The sequence below is a fragment of the Poeciliopsis prolifica genome, unplaced genomic scaffold (assembly GCF_027474105.1).
Source record: "Poeciliopsis prolifica strain line A6 unplaced genomic scaffold, Auburn_PproV2 SCAFFOLD011, whole genome shotgun sequence".
NCBI classification, from domain to species: domain Eukaryota; kingdom Metazoa; phylum Chordata; class Actinopteri; order Cyprinodontiformes; family Poeciliidae; genus Poeciliopsis; species Poeciliopsis prolifica.
The window spans coordinates 10,971,148-10,988,786 of record NW_026562386.1 but is presented as its reverse complement, the minus strand read 5'-3'; the positions used below and the strand labels follow the sequence as shown (position 1 = coordinate 10,988,786).

The window sequence follows — 17,639 nt, the reverse complement described above, 5'->3', positions numbered from 1 at the left end:
TTATTTCTGTTGATCCAGCATCAAAATGTCTGTGTACTGTATGATTGTTCCAGCCATTCTAATAGAGAGAAAGATAAACATTATTTTCATGTTTCGAAGGTAGTTGCTCACAATGGAGTTCATTTTAAAAAACTTAAAATAAAATTTTTTGTCATTGGGCTAAAGATTCCTGCTGGCACCCCTGCTTCAGCCACACTGGAAGTCTTCAAAAATTAGCACACCATTTTGGCCAGTGGCTTTCATCAGGTTCATCATACTCTACATGTTTTTGTAGCTTAGACCATCTATCAGATTTAAGCACATAGAATGATTTTGTGTCTATTAAACTATTAGAGACCAATAATAAGATGATTTTGAGAAACAATCACAATTTATTCCCCTAAAATTTCTGAATATGTTTTCCTGAACTTCTGGAATGCTGATTCAGACTCAGACTTAAAATTTTAATTTTGATTCCTTTAATTTTGGTGAATTAAAGGTAACTGTGATGCTGTATTGCATGAACACTGGCCCTTATGTATTTTAGCTAGGCAATAATAAAATTGCTCTCTGTCTCTGCTTTTCTTCAGTGGAAATGAGTTTGAAAGCAATTTGGACATGTCGCCCCCAGGAGAGAGTTGATATTGATTTGCCATGAACCACCATTGGGATTCTAAGGGAAAAGGGGCAATTTATCTACAAATGAGAAAACTCACAGAGAAATCAAATTTTTCTAAATAGCTGACCTACTTTCTCTCATGCAAGCCTGCTATGTCTCTTGCTCTTTGTGCCCATTCTTAGGGCTCTGTTTTAGGTTTCTGCCCAAACGTCTGCTTGCTCTAAATGTTTGTATATTAAGTCTGTATTGCCCTGCCAGCTGCTCCCCACTGAACTAAGATGTTTGAAAGTTGCAGCTCCCAGTAGCTCTGCCCCAAGTGGGCATATAGCTGTAATGTTAAAACTGGCCTTTCATTTGCAATAAATGACATCATTTGAGATGGGCTAAGCTAGGATGTGTAGTATTGTATTTAACCTAACTCACCTGTCCTATTCTGTTCCATCCAGAATGACACATGGGGACAGCAGTATTCCTATGCACTCTTCAAAGCTATGAGCCACATGTTATGCATTGGGTACGGCATGTACCCCCCAGTGGGCATGACAGACGTCTGGCTGACTATCCTCAGCATGATTGTGGGCGCTACTTGTTACGCCATGTTTGTGGGGCATGCCACTGCACTCATCCAATCGCTGGATTCATCTCGGCGTCAGTACCAGGAGAAGGTCAGTCAACATCAAAAATTTAGCTTTTTTACATTAGTAATCATGGGTTTTTCTCATCCGTTTGCGTTCTTATCACATACTTGGTATTCCAGATGTCTCCTTTAGTAATCTGTATCAACACCAGAATGCTGCATTTTGTATGTTTTCTACCTTTTAAAGTCTGTCACTACAACACAATACTGATTTGCAGTAAATTGCAAAAAAGTCAAAGCCCTCAAATGTTTTCATTTTGTGATGTTTCAACTTAAACTTTCTTGTGTTTTGTTAAGTATTTAAGCCAAAGATGAACACAAAGCAGAGCATAATTTTGAAATTAAGGAGAGGCAAAAAAGGTTGTTTGATTTCTCTGCATTTGTGCATAGCTAACAATTGCGTCATTGACAGATTCTCCCTCCTGACTGCAAACCTCTGTAGTTTCTATTGCTCCAAATACTCTTGTTATCCAACTTGTCTTGACTTACTGTTGTGTTGTACTCCTTATATTATCTGATAATGGATAGAACAATATCCCATGAGATTTTCAAAGCTTGCCATGTTGTTCCATAACTTAATTTTGCTTTAAACTAATCCACAAATCTATTTTTGAACTATCTTACTAACAGTCATCTGAGGAGTTCAAGGAACAGCTGTATTTATACTGAGACACAGATGTGATTTTTTTTTACTAATTAAATGTCTTCGGGTTCAACGGAACTAGTTGAACTGGATGTCAGAGAAAATTCAGATGAATACGAATATGCACCATTGTTTTTCTGTGCAGAATTAAAAAAAAGATAATCATGAGCTTTCTTAAGACAAAGGAGTTTGCAAAGGAGTTTAACATGATTTCCATAAAACTTTAAGTTATATTCTCACCTTTTTTGTAGCTTTGTTGTAACCAAACTCAAAAACCATTTTCACTGAACATGACCCAAGAAGAACTGAGGGCAAAAAGCCAGGGCCAACATTTTGTTGGTGTGAGGCTGTTTTTGTCTAGACAAAAGAAAGTCCTGATGTCTGGCTGTGAAGACCCAAACATGTTCCATGGTGACATGCCCTCTGTAGGCCCAGCATGAGTGATAATGAGCTGAGCTATACACTCCCTCAATGCCCACTGTCTGTGGTGAGGTGCAGACAAGAGAGTGACCTCTAGAGAATGGAGGCAGAGGCTCAAGAAATCTCACCTAAATGAAAGAGGGAGAGTGGGAGTGAAAGAGGGCTAGAAAAAGAGGCAGGCCGGGGATCACAATAGATGATGTAACAAGTATGGTGGTGGAACTTCAAAAAAAGATAATGCACACCAGACAAAAGCACTCATCACAGTGTGAGGACATGTATTTTTTCTACAAAACTGAAAACTCTTTATAGGAAATGAAATAACAACCTTGATGTCCAAAATCAGCAATCATCTCAATCCAATCTAGTACGCATGCCGGCTTGTCTCCTGAGAGTTGCTTCGCCGCCATGTTAACTGGACAGTTGTCTGTCTCAACACTAGTCTGTATGTGCAGCTGAACCCAGTGATTTTCATTCCAAGGATAAACCCCATGCTGAAAAAAAACTCATCCATGTTTCTTCACGGTGTATGTCTGAAAAAAGATCATTTTTGCAGAATGAATTTTACAATGTCAAAACACTCAGCTCCACACTGCCATCTCCTGCATTTTACTGTCCATGAACACCTTTTTTTTGTACTTAGCTGGTGGCCCTTTCTTCAGCTATGTGTGACAGCAGGCCCTTCTTCTTGCTGCTTCTCCATCTTTTCCATTTAAAGTAGATTGCGATATCAAAGTGCATGTATGGTGCAGAATCTTAATATGTAAACTCAAAGGTGAAGCATAACCCACCAATAAATCTCAGCAGGGGATAACACATACTTGTACTACTGTATCAGCGGTATGTTAGGTAGAAAAGATCAAAATTTAACCAGTCGAGGAGGTGTCAAAGTGGATCTCTAATGAGCCAAGCAAACCATTGCCAATTTTAATGCTTCCTGCTGGCTTTGATGTGACAGAGGTTGTGTATTCATCCGCTGTAAATGAGGCGTAAAAAAATAGCGCACAAAGCTCTCACAGCTATACGGCCAAGACGAGAGACCATCTGTCCTGCTGGCATGCAGAGGTGATATCCAGGTTACTTTTATAGTTAAATGGAAAAGGTTTCCCTGTGAGAGACGATTACAAAGAAAATCAGCCCCATAAAGGATTCTCACAAGTGCACAGATGGTGGAAAGAAAAGGATGGGGAAAATTTCTCTCTCAAAGATAGGGAAACTTATCATTACAGAGCTGAAGTGAATAGAATTATATGAAAATATAGCACAGAGTGATAAGTATCTCAGGCTTTCAGCATCAGGCAAGTAGAGTCAAATGAACTATTCTGGATGAGGCAACACGTTATCTATTAAACAAAGCAGAAAGCCAGCACTCGAATATCTGGAAGAAAATGAGGTAAGGCCAACACTGAGATGAAAAATCACTTTAATAAATTGATTTTCAAACAGCTAAACAAATAATACTGTCACTATTCCAACAGAGGAGTTATAAAACATCTACTTTGTGTTTGAAACTCAGTTTCTTACACGTGTATCTTAACTCAATTTAAGTTAGTGCTGAAATGTATCTGAATAAAAAGGATATAAAAATTGAGTTGCAACTGGTTCAAGCTTCAAATTCTTTCAGTGACAGATATTTTATCTTGTCTCAGTAGTCACTGTAGTTTATTTTTATGTATTTTTTTTTCATATTTATATATCTTTAATAAGGAGTTCAGCGTACAGACATTTGTTTAAATTAGTTGAAGTAAGGGCTTGGAAAAAGCCTGCTTTATTCCTATTTCTTTTTCCCCAAACCACTTATGATGTGTATTTTGGATGCCTTTCCTGTTGGAATTCCCATTTGGGTATAAATTTTGAATATATTACTCAAACTGGCACCAGAGGTAAAAAGAAACCAGTTGAAATATTCAGGAACAACCCAGGGGCCATCAAGGCTCAAGTCAGCAAAGAAATCTGTAGGGATGCCAGTCTCTCTGTTTGCTGCAAAGCCAGTTTACATCTAATAGACTGAATGGGTGATGACCAAGAAAGAACTAAATGCCCCAAAATCATCATATACCAAAAGAAAAACTGCAAAGCATATATAACGTCATGTAGCTTCAATGTACTATACTTGTTTCTGTTAGAAATATTGTTGATATGAGATATTTTCACACACTTTTTCTGTTTAATGGCAGTTAAGACATAACTATTCTGCTTACTAAAAATCTGAATAACAGGAGGGTTTTCTTTATTTCTTTGGAACTCAAGAGGTTTAATTGGATTAATATGGCTAAGAAACATTTAAATACATTAACTAGGAAGTTAAAGCTTGGGCCCAACTGGGATTTCAAAGTGGAAAATAACTACATCCATACAGTCAAATGAATGTTATAATGAAAAAAAACTCAAAAAGAAAGAAAATAGGGAGCCAGATCAAAACAAAAACAGGAATTCAGGGGAAAATCAGGGGAGAAACCAGCAAAGAGTGTGAGTAGGAGAAAGGTTTAAATACTGAGGGTAAACTGGAACAAACGACCTAGGCTGATTAGCTAATGTGTAGCAGGTGTGAGGAGAGGGAGAGAAAGGTGGCACAGGGGGCGAGTGAGAGTACACTAAGGGTAACAAGAAATAACTAAACACAATGAAGTAATAAACATAATAAAGTAGAGTGACAAATAATTGAACTGAGGTAAAATAGAAACAAGGATGACCCTCAGCCAAAAAGTGTCCAATAAATAGATTATGAATATAATAATTTTTATCATTTCTATGTCAGGCAATGGTTAAACTATTCCCATTTGGTGCTGTTATTTTATTTATATGATTAACTAAGTTATAGTTCCTGCTTTGCTCTGAATTTCTAAAGGTTTGTACTAAAGTAAAATAACTTCAAACTGCTGGAATGCCTCACAAGTAAGATTATGTTGTCTTTGTTGCATTCATACAAGTATTTTACTCTCTACACATTGTATTATGTCAGACAATAAGATCAATCTTAGTTGTAATTGGTTAAGCATCTGGTAAATTCACCCAGGAATCCCTCCCTCTTGTCTCAGGCTCGTTGAGAACCATTATCACATAAAGAAAATTACGTCTCTCCAGATTGCGAGCTCAAGATGGCTACACATGTGACTGTATATACAGCAAAGGGTATGCCTGCCTCTCTAGCTCGACATGGCTTATTTTTCTCTCATGCTCTTCACTGTGGTAATGAATTCCATACATAGAGATGTAGATGAGATGATTTATTTGTGGGATGTGTTCCTTGTTGCCATGTACAGTAAAGACATCTCAGGATATAAGTAAATTATGTTATGTTTGGTGTTGGCAATTGGTGATTAAATCAAGGATGCCCAGGAGATGACATGTTGTGGCAAGCTAATCCCAAATGGTTTTCAAAGTAAATGGCAATGGGATGTTGCAAGCCCACCCTCTACATCTCTAATTAACACTTGGTAATTAAACATTAATCTTTGGGGGAAAGTTAATAAGAAGCCCAAAGCGGATTATTTGGGGGTTTAAAGGCCGTAGGGATCTTTTATACCCTTATTTCAATTCCCTCAGAAAAGCCTCTCTGAGGAAGAAGTAAACAGTTGTTAATATGAAACTATTTTCTTACAGTGGTTGGACTAAAGGAAAGACATGTAATCCAGTCACAAAAGTAATTAAACACTTCCTGTTAGTGGTAGAAAGTGATTTGGAGCAGTTTGAGACCGGAAAGACACATGGTTCATGATCAGAAGTGATTTGGCTGTTCTCAGAAGAGGTTAAGTCAAGATTTCTCTATATAGTCAGTGCAAGAAAATTGTTAATGAGCTGAGCTGTGGTTTAGCTTAATAATGAGTACCTTTTTCAGTACTTTTAGGGTCTGATTGATCGAAGTAATCTGAAGCCGTCCACAGTGTTGTTTTCAAGCTTTTATTGCAGAGTACAGAATGTTTCACCTGCCAGATAGAAAGAAGTGTGCTGAAATAAAGTTGTTGACGGGAAGATAATTGAATGTCATGTTAATAAAGAGCCAAACCATTTGACCAAACCGCCTTCCATTAGATTACCTTTTTATGTACATGGCCTGTGGTAAGATGTAAACATCACTTATAACTCAGATTGATCCAGTACATTGATGACAGTTGCCTGTGTCTACAGAATTTCTTATTTCGGCCACGGATCTCTTCAGCTTTTCTGAGTCAATATGAAAAGCTGCAGAGGGCCTGCTGGTTGCTTCCATGAAAAATACTCTTCTTACCCGGCCTGCCAGGATAGGTGGATGACCAAATCTTTGTAGGTTTCCAGTTGTTGCATACTTTGTCCATGTTTGGATGGTGAGCATTGAATGATTGAATAGTCATTTCGTTCATGGAGTCTGTCGGTTTCCTGATCTGTTAACGATCAACTTTTGGCATCAGAACAACAGCAGATTCCCAGACCCTGTTCAAAGACAGGGTCTGGATTGTTTCCTTTCAATATAAGTCTCTTCTTTAGGAAAACTCGACAATTTTTGATAGGGTTTAGGTCAAATGAGAAAAAATGATCATGTCATTCTTTTATATGCAAGACCTTTACTGGTTAGCCATGCAGTGCTGCACTCTGATACATAAGGCATAAATAAATGTAATATTTTTGAAAGATTCTTTCCTTTTCTTACTATATTTTTTAACACAATGTCTTCTAAAAGCAGACAGATGACATTTAGTCCAACTTAAACCTGAAACTGGTTTATTATTCCAACTAAGTCATTATTAATACCTTTGTGCCCATATTCGTAACCCAGTTGCTCCCTGCTAGAGTCTGAGTCAGTGGACCACTACTGCACTCAATACTGATCCTGCCACAAACCCATTTATATAGTCCTTCACAAATCAGTCTATAAAAACCCTTCAAATAATCTGTCTTTAGATGTTTATTGACCCTGTATTGATATTTGATCTTATCTCTCCTCTTCAGTGGTTAAAAGGGTTCCAGCCTTTCTTACTTTATGAGTACTGGTGTGTCTTGTACGACTGGATGTACGACTGGACACTTCATGCAATTGCAGCTCTGGAATATGACTGCTACAGTGCTATTGCCAGTAAAATAATTTTTTTTTTGACTTGTCAAAGTCAGATAAATTTATATTTTTTCCCAGTTTTGCCTGAATGATAGGAGCTACCTAGTAATTATACACACTCGGACATATGAATGTTGATCCTTTTCGCCCATATTCTCTCTCATTACATAAATGTAACACGTTTATATCTAATCAGGATTAAATTTTATGCACATAAGAGTTAAAAATGTGCATACATTCAAAATTCTGACATGGTTAATAAAATTAAATCACACACAGGTGGACTGAAAGCAGTTGGTGGCTATGGATTTTACTTTGTAGAATCATAGTACAAGATATCTAAGTTTATATGTGCAGTGCTTTTCATAGATTTTTATGAGTAAAACTAATTTAAATTTGTATTATTTTCTTCAAATTCATAACTATGCACAGTTGTATTTGCTTATAACAAAAAGTTTAAATTAAATACAATTAAAGTTTGTGGTTGTATTGACAAAAAGAGAATCAAGTAATATGAATACTTGTAAAAGGTGCAATATTTTATTATCATTTGCAACAAAATAACTATTTGAAAAGTTGTAAACTTATAACAACGTCTGTACTAGACAGACATAGTGTGCTGAAGTTGACATCTGCGGCACGTAAACATGTTGCAGCTCTCCATTTGAGAATTAATCCTGCGATGAATGAATCCTTGCACATCACAGGTTGACTGTTTATTTCCATTGGAATTTTCTGAAACAATCAATCAGCTTATTGTTATTCTTAGCCTCCTGCAAATACAACAGTGGCAAAGCAAAGCTATGAGTCATTACTCACCAGTCCATTAAATACAAGGCCAAGTCGGTTTCCAGTCTTTTTCTTCTCTGTCACACATTTTATTGTAGTTGTCTCCTTCTGAACTATCTTGGGTCTTATGATAATCATCATCAGATTTGGTGATGATTATGATGAGATTTAAGGAAGGGTTTTGTTGGACCTCGATCCTTTGTCCAGGGATTCAAAGTTTAGGTGGATGAAAAAGAAGACAGAGGAAAAAAATAAATGTTTAGAAAATCTAATTAAATGGCTGACATGTCTTTGGGGAAATGAATTATTCATATTTTGCTTGGTAAGAATTTGCATCTGCTTGGAAATTTACTTCAGAGGGAAGCGAATTGGGAAAGAAAAATAAAAGAGCTGGGGGAAAACTGTATGAATGGCTAACTGACTTAAGACCAGCCATTTGGAGAAACATCATACAAAGGAAATAAAAGGCTTTATGATATGGTTGAAAATGGAGTAATCATTCTCCTGAGCTTTGGGCAAAAGATGCTACTATCACAATTTGTTCATTACTAAAAGTCAATTGTCTAAACAGTTTAACTTTCCTAGACTAATATACTTAATGTTGAAGACACTATTTACAGTACATTATGCATGGTTAAGGTTTCAATTTATGCATAAATTGACTGTAAAAAATATTGAGATGCTCAGTAGTATAAAAAATTCCAAACCATAGTCTTTTGCAATGAAACAGATATAATCATTAAGAATGCCAGCATCAATTAAAAAAACCCTAAACATATCATAGTGTAATTAAGCTATGTTGAATTATTTTAAGGTTACAAACCAACTGATCAGCCTCACAACATACCAATAAACTGTGATTATTCAATAGGAATAATCATTGCCCCTCCAAGCAGTGTTTTTTTCTAATCTTGATTAGAGATACATACCTACCAAGAGCGTAAAAGACAAGGTTTTCTGTTCCTAATTTTGAAAGGAGAAAGGGGGAAAATAAGGATGAAAGTAAACATGTCTGGACTGGTCAACATCCAGCACAAGAGAGGCCAATTAAGAAAGAAATTAATTCCTTACTGTCATCCGATGTTGGATTGTTGTTTCAGTCTTAGACAGAAACATCTTGATTTCTGCGTACAAACTTCTACACAGAGATTTTTTGTTTTGGCCAAAAGGTCTTTCATACTGGCAAGGTGATGGTTATGGCCTAGGTTCTTGGATATCTTTTTGGTTTCTCACTTTGTACCCAGAGAAGAAATGCTTTTAAAGGAAGTTACTAAGTTGAAAAGCAAGTATTTTGCACAGCTCTACACAAAATTAAAAAAACATAGAATGCCATAGGAATGTGTGATATACATGGTAGAAAGGAAAGAAATTTCGCCTACAATCGAGATTTGTAGTCTGCCGGCAAACCGCGGTAATGCTTGTTGATGAGGTAATCAACTGTCATGAAAACAGAGCAAGCAGGAAGCAGCATGGCAGAGAGCTCAAGGGAAAAGGTTGTTGCAAAAACATAAATAATCTGGACCTGGCTCGGTTTTAACCTCCCGTGGTCCTACTGCAACATTCAGGAGGAGTGCAGCAGATGTCACGGTCAGAAAGTTGGGAAACGATGGGTAAAAGTGCAAGCAGGGTCACTGTGATCCTGCCTAGGTGCACACAGAGCAAAAAAATGAACCCCATCTTTTTAGATTGCAGGAGGGTAAAATAACCAGTCATCTATAGAGGAGGAAAACAAATGTAATCTGCAACGTATGTGGGATGACAGTTCCTGCAAAGGGAGGAAATCCAAGCATTTTGTTTTATTGCAAAGCATGTGCTTGAATACCAACAATACAGCTGACTAAAAGGTCCGGTCACAACACTGGGGGAAAAAAAGCAGGATTAGACACAAACATTCATAACATAAAAATTATTGTGATATATTTTCTATTAATTTATTTAACTTTTATTTAACCAGTTGGTCACCATTAAGGTTGTGGTGTTGCCTATCATTGCCAAGTCTTCCTTAAAATTAGATTTACAAATCAATTTTAAAACATGACATATAAATAACCCATGCATGGATCTTGAGAACATAAAAAGTGGATGAACAAAGATGTGAGGCTGGGATTTGAACTTGAGAACTTCTTGCTGCAACTACTGTTTTTAAAGTACACACAAAACATTTATCAGAAGCAGATCTTAAAAGGGTGAAATATTTCAGCAGTGTTCTTCATTGTAGAAGCATGATTCTGACTTCATGGAAATAAGATAATTTCCTGTCAAAGGGGCTTTTATCAGCCCATCACAGCGCTAACCCCATCTGGTTAGACTCTTTGAATCACTGTCAGATTTACTCTGTGGCTCAAACATTATAAGTATATTTGAAATGATTTGGGAAAGCTTAGCTTTGTACCAAATATAGTACAGCAATCAAAATGGCAATAACTATTAATAATGACTAACAATTAACTATTAATAACAATAATATGGCAATGATTTGGATTTTTTAAACTTGACTATCATCCTTTCTTGTTAGGAGAATCAACGCAAACTTTGCTTCAGAACTCAGGATGAATTGATGTGTTTGTGCTTTGTAAATATGAAAGAGAGGAAGGAACTACAAATGTTCTCATTGCACATTCATCCCTCATAAATACTTGTGCACATGTTGAGGGAAAGACATGTATGTGCACAAGCTTAGCGCATCTGACTGCTATGATCGTATCCAGAGAAGCTCCGTTCTCCACACTGATCAGCAAGAGAGGGACTGCACTGAGTCATGTCTGTATTTGTTATCTAGAGTTAGCAATGTCAGGAAGAAGAAAAGGAAAATATAATTTCTTTGGAAGGGCTGCATTTAATCATCCAGTGAGTAAATGATAAATTGTTGTTGCTTAAGGGACAGAAAGTAAAAGTCCCAAACTGTCAGCACATGACAGAAGTATAACTTATACTAAAAAGACAGTCTTGGGGCACTTTGTCTTTTTCTTGCCCCCAAGGTCATCATAAAAAAATATCGATTGACTTCTTTTAGAAATGTAACTTGTAATATTTGTCATTGTTAGATAAAGGTTGTAATCATTCTGCCTCATCTGCTGTATTTCTTGCTCCATCAGTACATTTGGGGGCTTGCAGCAGTTTGAGTGATGGCAGTATAGGGAGCTGCATCATCAGTATGCACAGAGTGACTCCAGATTGTTTTCTCTGTCTGTCAGGGACTCAAAGGCTCTGGTTAAACACAGACTCATTAAATCCCATCTAAATTTGGCAGAGAGGGAGACAAAGGGAATGCAAGTGTTGCACAATGGGAAAAAGGCTCCTGTAGAAAAAAACAAATCCCTGCCAAAACCATCCACTTGTCAGGTCAGTGTAAGGGTCGAAGACATTACACATGTGGGCCCTTAGACTTCCTATGTTCTTGATACGGTCCTGTATTTTTAATGGTTTCCAGAGAGAAAATATTCCTGTTTTCACAAAAACAAGCTGACTTGCATGAGGCAGCTGTCCTATTTACTGTGCTATATCTGCACAAGCCTGTCTTTTTGATGATTTCCTCCAACATCAGTGGTGACTGGGAAAACAGTGTCAAACAACACAGAAGTAGACTTCTGAGGTCAAATGGAGCATTCAGTGTTTAGATTTGTAAATGATCAAAGAGCACCTTCAACATGACTCCATGAATGGTTAATGTCTCTTTTCCGCCCTTGTTTTCTTTCTCTGCGGGTCAAGAACTTTACCTCTTATTATTCCCTAGATGCTCTGTTTGCTTTGATCTGTATCAGAGCTTCAAATGCTTAAAAGTCAATAATAAAAAAAGAAAAAAACAAACTCTGACACATTTAACTTTGTTGTTTTCATTTTACAAGACATGAACTAGAAAACAGTCTTCCCTATGAGAAAAATCCTTGATAAGAATCAGGGTACATTTATAGATGTTGCTTGTTCGTGTTTTGAAGTAGCTTTGACGTCATTGCACATTATAACCCTCTTTCATGCTTCTCAGTTGATCTACTTCTTTAAAGAATCAGAGTCGGCCTCTTTAGAAAAAAAAAAAGAAAAGTTCTAAGAGATTTCATCGGATTATAGAAAAGTGCTCATGTACTCTTCGTGTATTTTCTAACCTCAGGGGAAAGTTTGTTATGAACTTTGTGATGGTACATTTGCCTGCTTAGGTCATCTTGTTGCCATGTGTCTCTCTCTGTCCCTGCAGTACAAACAGGTTGAGCAGTACATGTCCTTCCACAAGCTTCCTGCAGATATGAGGCAGAGAATCCATGACTACTATGAGCACCGCTATCAGGGCAAGATGTTTGACGAGGAGAGCATCCTGGGGGAGCTCAACGAGCCGCTCCGAGAGGTGAGGCAGATGTTTCTGTTTTGGTTTGTTGCATGTGAAACTTTGGTCAAAAATTCATCTCAGGTTTGACAGTCCTCACCACTATGCTCAGATGTTTTAGAATTTACTTCTTCCATAAGCAGAATATAAACTATTTTTTAAAGCTGAATACACAATAATTCACTTAAAGTGCCCTGCAAAAGTCTTTCGTACCTTTTCACATTTTGCTACATTAGCACCATCAACATTTTTACTCTGAATGTGATAGAACCAAGATCAAACGATATATAAAGTGGAAGAAAAATATAGAAGAAATTTTTGTACAACTGAAAGACTGAGAAGTGTGGCATGCATTTATGTTCATTTTTCTTTACTCTGACACCTTCAAAGGTGACTAGACATATTTCCATGATTAGTGATGTTATTTAGAGAACATCACTAATCAAACAACTTTTGGGAGAACAATCAGATCACCAGAGGCCCCCTGCATAAAGTTGTGGATAACTTTAAAGCAGGGTAGCTTACAAAACATTTCAAGGAGAACCATTTCATTTCTCATCTGAAAAAGGAAAGGACATAGTATCAATGACAATGCTTTTTTCAAGAAGGCATAGTGTGGAGAGAGGTGATGGGAAGATGAATGGGCAGCCCGAGAAAAAATGTTTGAGGCTGCAAGATTTAAGACATAACTCTATCCAAAACATTACCACAGCAATCATAAACAGATGAAAGCATAGCAATGACAATAACAAGGTCAAAGGACAAGAATAAACCCAACTGAGAATCTTTGGCAATGATTGAATATTGTTCATAGATCTTTTTCATTTCCATTTCCAGTTTGGAAACAAGTATCCTTTTTCTTCCACTTAGCAATTACATTGTGTTAGTCTGTCTTGTGAAATCCCTTATGATACTGAAACCTGAGGTTGTTACATGAGACAACGGGGAAAATGTAAAAGGAGCATAAAAGGCACAGCATACACACAGCTGTCATTTATTGTGCTCAAATGTTCATTCTGCTAGAAGATGTTGATGTGACAGAGGAATTTTTAAACAACTTCACTATTCTGCTGTTATTGCATTTGCTTTCAATTGACCTCTATCCCTCCCACTAGGAAATCATCAACTTCAACTGTCGAAAGCTGGTAGCTTCAATGCCTTTGTTTGCTAATGCCGACCCCAACTTTGTCACGTCCATGCTCACCAAGTTGAGGTTTGAGGTATTCCAGCCTGGCGACTACATCATCAGAGAGGGAACTATCGGGAAGAAAATGTACTTCATTCAACACGGGGTGGTGAGCGTCCTCACCAAAGGCAACAAAGAGACCAAGCTTTCAGACGGCTCTTACTTCGGGGGTAAGCTGAGGTTCTCTCTCCCTACACCCAAACACAAAGGTCACTTCCTGCCATGCTCTTTCTTTGTTTGAAGCTTTAGGGCGTCCTGAGGAGCTTTTTTTATATTACACAGCCAGCATTCACACTTGACTCTCTCCAACAAGTCTCAGCTAGTCTGGAAGAAAAAAGGAAATAGAGGTTTATTTTCAGTTGTACAACAGAGAAGAGCATTATTGCTATATCCACATATGCATGGATGCTGGCTTAATTTTTTTTCTGAAATGTACATGCTGAAAAGAAATGTATCTCTGCACCATTTTGATCAGACACAATAAATAATTGCCATAGATTACATTTGTTTAAAAAAATGTCTTTCTTCGTTCTTTTATAAATATGTAACATTTTATTATTTAGAACTGTCCTGTGACACATTAAGTAGTTTGGCTGCATTTGAATTGAAATTTAAGAAGCAGATGCTTTAGTAAAAAGGTCTATCTTAGCTGGAATGATGTTGTGTGCTGCTGGGCATCTCACTGAAAGTTCAGCTTCATGGTTTATGAAGCTGAAATGTTCCCTTAAATACTTATCTCATAAATGTTGGACACATTTAAATTACCCCAAACTGTTCCTGCTATACTGCAGCCTGACATATGCATCCAAATGTCAAAAAGCCCATGAAGCTGTGAAATTATATACTTATAAATACTCAATGCGAGTGAAATAATCCAGATTTGCTATGTACTAAACTTACACTATGTTCTTAATCAGGGTCAAATAATGCAAAGCCCTCATAGTCCCATTGAGATGGTGACACATGTATGAGACAATGCGGCCATACTGCCCTTACCAAATGCGAATTAATTGCCCAGTGACAGCACATCATTTAGATCACCCTATTAAGTAATTAGAAGTTGTGGCAAAAGCATTTAACAGCACATGACCCGGCAGTGGAAGTTTAATTACGCTCTGGGTGCTTGAGTCCATCTCATGCCCTCTCTCCGCAGGAGTTCCACAAAAATAATGAAAAGATGGCAGGCAATCTTTCTCTGCATATGCCAAAACCAATCAGTGCTTAAGACAACATGATCACAGCTCTCTCTTTCTGAAGGGACATTTTATCTGATGCCCAAAACTCTCTTAAAAAAATAAAAATTAAAAAATTTAAAAAAAAAAAACCTTGTGAGATACAAAATCTCTGCATTGAGAGAAAATATAATCCATTTTACAGGCTTGTCTCTTTGTACAATGTGTGTGACATGAATTAATATGATGCAGGGCCTTGCAAAAGTATTCATACTCATTAAACCTTTGCACTTTCTGTCACTTAACAAGCAAAAACATGTAGAAGAATTGGAAGGAGAATAATACATGGAGTTTATTTATTTATCTTCACGAATAAATATCTTTGTATAATTACATGTACATGTCACAACCTTGTAAATGGAAAATTCCCACCATTCTTCCTTACTGAATAGCTCAGTTCCAGTCAGATTCTTTGAGTTTTCAAGTCTTGATACAAATTTAGAATTGAATCTAGTTCTCAACTTTGACTAGGACACTGCAGCTCTCCTTTCAGTCATCCTGCCTGATATGAACCTCAGGTCAAGTCTGAAGTATTTGTAGCTTCTTATAGTTTTTCTCATTGGATTGTCCTGAATTGTGCTCAATCCATTCCCCCATCATCTCTGGCCAGAATACCTGATATGAGGAAATATGAAAAGGTTCAATGGATATGAATAATATTTCAAAGAACAGTACACACAACACAATTTTTGTTCTCAGGTAAAAATGAGTGTTTGCTACCCACCACAGGGAAAAATGCACTCACTCACTTCAATCATTACACAGTTTTGCAATGCAAACACAACACTTTTGAATTGTGATCCTGTGCTTTTCTTCCCTTGCAGTGCCATTTCTCTGGGGGTATGACGGTGGGGGGGTAGTGAGGGAAGCGTGGCGCCACTGGGAGTGTGTTACCAAACACAAGTTAGTCATTCATGAAATTAATTGGTGCAGGATAAACACAGTGTGTGAGGCTCATGTTGCTCTCACTGTGACTGCCAGTGATGGCAAGCAGGAAGTAAAAACATTTCCTCATTTTTTTATTTCAACATATTTTCTTGACACAGATATGAGGCTCTGCTTTGCATTGATTGCACTGCTTTGTAATTGTGTGAGCATTTGGATGTGAAACAGAAAGCCCTCTGGTCTTCTCAGAGGTTTTTCTTTTGTCTTTTGTCAACCCTAGATTACAGTACAGGAAATATGCCTGTACATCTTCTCATCAGCATCTTGACATACTCACACACCATTCAGTTCATTCATTCAAAGACAACCTGAATTATTTACACAGTTATGGACTCCACAGTCTGTTACACTTTGTTAGCTGTTGGATTAGCTTGAGCCAGCGAGCCTAATGTCTAAAGTGAACTCGACATGTCCTGGATGGGAGCGTCGGCTGGGCACACGGCGATCCAGTGGAGAGGGGAAAATGTAATGTGACTGCAGTGCTCACGCCAAGGGACACATGGATTGCTGCCAAGGCTGCTCTCTGGATGCTGCTCTGGGCTGTGAAAGAAAACATGCGCCCTCCACCCCCGCTCTCTCCACTTGCCTCTTTATCTCCTCATGGTTCAGTATTGAAACACTTATCTGAACAGCATCTCTTCAATTCTCTCTGTGCCAAGATGGGGGATGTTATTGTCAAAGTTCACCCTTTGTTGCATGCAGTAATTGATGTCCAGCCGGTACGCACTTTGACTCTCTCTTGGTTGAAGAAGTAACAGAGAACTGTCCTGCATGTCACTAAGAGATATTTGTAAAATGTCATTTAAACCTCTATGATGTCTTACTTTAGTTCCAAGGGAGTGCATCCAATATGTCAGTGTATGAATGGCGGAACTTACTGGGAAATCACTCAAGAACTAAAAAATCTCCAACTGTTGTTGATTGTGAGACTAATATAAAACATTTATTTCCATACTCTTTCATATATTCCCTTAATTTCTGAGCTTCTTTGTGCTCAGAGAAGCTAAAAAATGTTGTGTTTCAGAAATATTCTTCTGTCGACCAAGTGGCCTCTTGAGTTCTTAGCTCAATGAATGACTCCAGAGGGTAATTGGTTATTGGCTTTTATAGACTTTAAAGAGCAGGGACAGCAAAGACAGGTAGTAAGGGTCATGAGGTCAAGAATCAAAACCTGGATGACTGTGACACGGGCTATAGCCTTGATATGTGGAGCGTCCGCTCTACTGCAAACCTGCCCCAAGTTCTGTGTTTTGATAAAAGTTTGTATATAAACAATGGGGCAATCCTGTACTTCGATCCAATCATCTGATTTAGAACGTCATCTTTTAAACCTTTATTTTAGCCAATTTTACCTCCAATTCCGCGTTTTATTTTACTTGGCCTTCATTAAACAGACACAGTTAGAGTTCTTTAGAGACACAATTTAAACTCTTCAGAATTCAATTGTATAGAAAAAACATATTCTTCTGCTGTCTGGTATTGTTGTGAGAAAAATAAAAGATTAGCGTCAACCATGATTTCAAAGTGCTTCAGAAAACCTCCCCTCTGTTTGCGCATGCCAGCCAAATGGAAGGTGTTTGTGCAGCTATGCTAATGCTGTGAGGGAGCGAACATGACATGTCATAGAAAATCAGGCAGCCCGCTGCGGATATTTCAGAGGTTAGAGAGTGTCCGCGCTGTGGAGCTGGGGGCACCGACAGGGAGGGAGATGGGAGCTGACAGCAGGACTCAGAGTCCAGGTGAGCTTAGCCAAAGCAGGCTGCAGGACACAAACGCTTCATCACAGTCAAAGCAGCTCTGCACATATTCATTAATTCACCTTCACGCACACTTTCGAGCATGGAA

The 17,639-nt window shown here is 37.8% G+C and overlaps 1 protein-coding gene across 1 annotated transcript in view; it reads left to right on the top strand.

The window, feature by feature from the left end:
* The window catches only part of hcn4 (hyperpolarization activated cyclic nucleotide-gated potassium channel 4), a 64,886-nt gene that overhangs the window by 35,877 nt on the left and 11,370 nt on the right, over positions 1–17,639 (top strand). Inside the window, exons 4-6 of the mRNA XM_055036936.1 lie at positions 1,045–1,263; positions 12,306–12,452; positions 13,547–13,787. Coding sequence (XP_054892911.1) covers positions 1,045–1,263; positions 12,306–12,452; positions 13,547–13,787 — 607 coding nt within the window. The remainder of the gene's footprint in view (positions 1–1,044; positions 1,264–12,305; positions 12,453–13,546; positions 13,788–17,639) is intronic.